Here is a 5433-nt window from a genome sequence, read left to right on the forward strand (position 1 = left end):
TTCAAGGATTGCTTGAGGTATGTTCACGTTCTTTTAATACGATGCGACTCGCAAGCAGGCAACGAAACGAGTTTTGGTGTGCAAGTAATTTAATTACAGTAAGTTAGCAACCATTATTTGTCATGTAATCTTGGTTTGACCTGACTGATAGGAATACATGACCTGAATAGAGAATACTTTTGAAGATACTCAGTACACAAGTATATACCGTAAATGAACAAGTCATTTAAATAAAAACATTGCTCCATCTTGTGACCGGAACAGCAATCGGTTATCGTTTTTTTAAACTCTTGTGATCGGCCCCAAAAATCCTGATCGCGTAAAGCCTAATATCCACCTCACCAAAATAATGAATTAGGTTTGGGATATTAGTAAAATGAGTTTGTTGTTTTTTCAGGGAAAACATACATAAATTACTAGACGGTTGTGCACTGGTAATTATGAAGAGCTGATTTAAGGCAGAAATGCTTTGTGTCCCCGTCCAGTCCGGTCCAGATGAATGACAACTATTAAAAACAAGACCTTGCGGGAAAAGTCTCATCAAATAAGGGATTACAGTGATTTTGAAATATATGGCGTCACAGTGCAAAACTATGAGTCTATAAAACATTACGTAGAACAACAGATCTTTCCATGCTTCACTGTTGCTCTAACTATCGTGTTACCCTGGACCTACTTTTAGCACACTCTCAACGCTCTTAGCATTTAGCCCTGTGCCAGCTACACGGATGTTATTCTTTTGTTTTGTTTTTTTGGTGGTAAAGGGTGATCACGTACGACGGAGCCTTGGGTGTAAAAGTTATATTATTACTGCAACAGAATGTTTAGCAACGAAGTAATTAATGATGCGCAGCCTCGCTAATTTGCTCGCCTGTAACACATTTAGCAATACAAATGGGTAAACGCGTCGCGGTTGGGCCAGAGGCTAGCTAACATTCGCAATATAGCTAACTGTTATTCATAAGTGGCTCGCCTACTGGTACGACGAAATGCAAACCGCCATGTTGTTTTTTTTCCGCCATAAGCACTACCAAAACTAGTTGTTGCGACTTACGGAACTCTGCTAAAGAAAAACACAATAGCGGAGGTGTATTGTAAACCTTACGTCGATGCAGAGTGTGAAATTACTGGGCGGTGGAAAGAGCTGTGGCTTTCTCCGTTCATTTATCCGGTCACAAGCTCCGGTATAAACGTGATGTAGCTGTATGCTAAGAAGCGGCAGTGTGCGGTTAAACTGTATGTATGCTATGAGGTTATCTCGAGCTTTCGGACACCAGTCATTCATGGAGGACAGCTGCCCTCTTATCCCTCCCCTTCACGCGAGCATTCGAGCTGTCGGGCCTCTTTTTGAGCGTTAGCCGTGTGACTTTCCATAACCCTCGTCCAAGCGGCAACATCTTTTTTTCACCCTCCTTCCCTCGCATACAGAATGCCTCTTTTTTTTTTCCACAATGCTGTCCTCACTCATAAAGCATCTGCTGTCCCCGCAGAGTTCGCGTTTCTCGCCCCGGGCCATATTTGCGTACGGCACAGATTGTTTGATTGATAGGGACGGAAAAGAGGGATTTTGAGTGACAGCTTACCTGAATGCCAATCTTCGTCACACTGACAAGCGGCTGCAGCAATCGGGACCCGCAGTTGTCGCGGTGCGTCATCGCGTATAGGCACGCAGGGACGTTTGCGACATTAATATTCATAAGGTGGGCGGTCAATGACGTTCTGCAGCACTCCCGACTGCCTCTGCACAGTCGGAGTAATCTGGCCAATGACCGTCTCCTGCTGGTCAGCCATTGTTTTGATACTTACATCCTGTTTTAGGTGTTCCCGTTGACGCGAATGCACAAATGGACACATTTTGTTTCATATAGGAAACACAAATTAGTGAACAATTTATCTTATCTTGTGTAGTGTCACATCCGCTACGGTGTGAGGAATAAGTATGTGCATCCTTTGAATTTCTTACATTTCTGCATAAATTGGTCATGAAGTGTGCCCTGGTCGGATCGTCATTTAAATCACGAGCATAATCAGAGGCCGCTGAAACTTAATACTACACAAACAACTCGGTTTTCACATTTCTTACTGAAATAACATTCCAGATTTTCCAAGAGCCTTGTAGGTGTGTGTGTCTTAAAGCTGCTCTGGCCCCTCGAAAACACACCAGTTTAGAATTGTCTATTATCAAGAAACATTGCCTGATGTTTATCATCAAAAGCGCTCTCAGAAGACCAACAATGAAGAACTGTATAAAGCAGGAAATGGTTAAAAAACAATCTCTAAAAGTCTTGATATTCATCAGTCCACGGTTAGACACATTGTCTATAAATGGAGAAAGTTCAGCGCTGTTGCTTCTCTCCCAAGGAGTGGCCGTCCTGTAATGATGACTGCAAGAGCACAGAGCACAATCCTCAATAAAGTTAAAGAACCCGAGAGTATCAGCTGAAGATTTCAAAAATATCATTGGCACGTCTGTTGACAAATCTACCACATGAAAAGATTAAACAAGAATGGGGTTCATTGGAAAACACCAGAGGAAACGGGTGGTGTTTAAAAAAAATAAAATAAATAATAATAATAATTTTAAGCTCACTTAAGAGCACGTGGATGTTCCACCGCACTACTGGAAAACTATTCTGCGGACATATGAATCAAAGTCGAATTGTTTGCCCTGTGTGGAGGAAAAAAATGGCAAAGCACCGCAAGATTAAAACTTTATCCCAACTGTGAACCATGGTGGCGGAAATATCATGGTATGGGCGTGATTTTGTAACTCAGAGCCTGGACAGCTCGCCATTATCAATAGAAATATCAAGAAATTTTGCAGAAGACCTTGAGGCCACCTGTCCAATAGTTGAAGCTCAAAAGAGGATGAGTGTTGCAACAGGACAATGTTCCAAATCACAGAAGCAACTCAACAACAGAATGACTTCAGAAGAAGAAAAGACTTGTCCTGGAGTGGCCCAGTCGAAGTCTGACCTTAACGACTTAAGGTCAGAAGTCATCCCCATCGTTGTGCACATCTGATCTGCAACTGCAGGAAACGTTTGCTACATGTTATTGCTGCCAAAGGAGGGTCAACCAGTTATTAAATACAAGGGTTCACTTACTTGCGAACTACTACTTACTACCTCCCTGTTCTGTGAATGTTGCCATATTATGCCCCGTTGAAATATCCAATTGTTTATGTATTAGTTTAAGATGACTTGTGATTTAGATAAAATCAGACTACATTTTAGGACCATTTTATGCATACATTTAAGAAATTCCAAAGGGTTAACCTAAATACGTGTGTTTCCTCCCACTGTATATGCGCAGTTTCACATGACCAAACCTGGGAAACAGGTTTACGGACTCTCTAGTGTTTGCTGCAATAACTCGCATAACTACGGATTGATAACATGATAGTCTGAATCCAAACTTGCTAAAATGTTGTTTTATGTATGGCTGGTGTCTTCGGACAAAAATTAAATACATGGATATTATTTATCAATACAAATGAAATATGTCAATACGAACGAAGCCTTAAACACATCTTTGGTCCGGAGGGCACGACGTCCACAATTTCCAAAAACAATTTGAAATGTGGACACGTCAGACCACAGAACACTTTTTCACTTTGCATGAGTCCATCTTTAGATGAGCTCGGGCCCAGAGAAGCCGGCGGCGTTTCTGGGTGTTGTTGATAAATGGCTTTTGCTTTGAATAGTAGAGTTTCAAGTTGCACTTACGGATGTAGCGCCGAACTGTATTTACTGACATTGGTTTTCTGAAGTGTTCCTGAGCCCATGTGGTGGTATCCTTTACACCTTGTCGGTTTTTGATGGCAGTGCCACCTGAGGGATCAAAGGTCACGGGCACAACCAATGTTGGTTTTCGGCCTTGCAGCTTACATGCAGTGATTTCTCCAGATTTTCGGAACCTTTTGATGATATTATGGACCGTAGATGATGAAATCCCTAAACTCCTTGCAATTGTACGTTGAGGAACATTGTCCTTAAACTGTTCAACTATTTTCTCACGCACTTGTTCACAAAGTGGTGAACCTCGCCCCATCTTTGCTTGTGAATGACAATTTAAGGAAGCTCTTCTTCTAGCCGATCGTGGTACCCACCTGTTCCCAAAGAGCCTGTTCACCTGTGGGATGTTCCAGACAGGTGTTTGATGAGCATTCCTCAACTTTCTCAGTCTTTTTTGCCACCGGTCTCAGCTTTTTTGGAACGTGTTGCAGCCATAAAATTCTAAGTTAATGGTTATTTGCCAGAAACAATCAAGTTTATCAGTTTGAACATTAAATATCTTGTCTTTGTCGTGTATTCAATTAAATATAGGTCAAACATGATTTACAAATCATTGTATTCTGTTTTTAAGTTTAACACAACATCCCAACTTCATTGGAATTGGGGTTGTAAGTTATTATATTTTTTAAATTTGATTTTTTGTTTTTATCTCACACTTTACATATACCCTGTATGAAAAAAATACTGAAACAAAATACTAAACTAAAAAGTATTTATAAAAAAAAAAAAAAAACTAACAAACCTGCTCTCAAAACTAAAACGAACTGAATTTGAGACGAAAGTCATCCATCCATCCATTTTCTACCGCTTATCAGCAGTTGGGTCGCGGGGGCAGTAGCTCTAGCAGGGATGCCCAGACTTCCCTCTCCCCAGCCGCTTCATCTGGCTCTTCCGGGGGGATCCCGAGGCGTTCCCAGGCCAGGCGAAAGACTTAGTCTCTCCAGCGTGTCCTGGGTCGTCCCTGGAACACCTCACCAGGGAGGCGTCCCGGAGGCATCCGAATCAGATGCCCCAGCCACCTCATCTGGCTCCTCTCGATGTGGAGGAGCAGCGACTCTACTCTGAGATCCTCCCGGATGACCAAGCTTCTCACCCTGTCTCTAAGGGAGAGCCCAGACACCCGGCGGAGGAAACTCATTTCGGCCGCTTGTATCCTGGATCTCGTTCTTTGGGTCACGACCCACAGCTCGTGACCAAAGGTGAGGGTAGGAACGTAGATCGACCGGTAAATTGCAGTACTGAAACTCTGCTTTTTGCAGATGATGTGGTTCTGTTGGCTTCATCAAGCCGTGACCTCCAACTCTCACTGGAGCAGTTCGCAGCCGAGTGTGAAGCGGCCGGGATGAGAATCAGCACCTCCAAATCTGAGACCGTGGTCCTCAGTCGGAAAAGGGTGGCGTGCCCTCTCCAGGCCGGGGATGAGATCCTGCCCCGAGTGGAGGAGACGAAAGTCAAAACGAAATAAAAACTAACCATAATGGAAAATACATTTTTTACATTTGGGAACCGTATAGCATTGCATGAACCAAATTATAGAGCTTGGCGCTGGTTATTTGCTGTCTAACGATCCCACTGTCTCAAAACACGAGACATAGGCCAAAGACCCGTTTGAAAGAAGAGAACATGCAATCCTTGC

General features: G+C 42.9%; 1 protein-coding gene across 9 annotated transcripts in view; it reads right to left on the reverse strand.

Annotated features, from left to right (window-relative positions):
- pknox1.1 (pbx/knotted 1 homeobox 1.1) overlaps positions 1–1788 on the reverse strand; it is a 55325-nt gene extending 53537 nt beyond the window's left edge. For 2 of the 9 annotated variants that reach the window (XM_061793358.1, XM_061793357.1), the window contains exon 1: positions 1584–1784. In XM_061793358.1, coding sequence (XP_061649342.1) covers positions 1584–1697 — 114 coding nt within the window. In that variant the 5' untranslated portion in view covers positions 1698–1784. Of the gene's footprint in view, positions 1–1105; positions 1561–1583 lie in introns of those variants that run through there. The other 7 variants (XM_061793350.1, XM_061793360.1, XM_061793359.1 and 4 more) reach the window with 7 other exon arrangements.
- Between the last annotated feature and the right edge of the window lie 3645 nt (positions 1789–5433).

Source organism: Phyllopteryx taeniolatus, chromosome 12 (assembly GCF_024500385.1).
Source record: "Phyllopteryx taeniolatus isolate TA_2022b chromosome 12, UOR_Ptae_1.2, whole genome shotgun sequence".
NCBI lineage: Eukaryota > Metazoa > Chordata > Actinopteri > Syngnathiformes > Syngnathidae > Phyllopteryx > Phyllopteryx taeniolatus.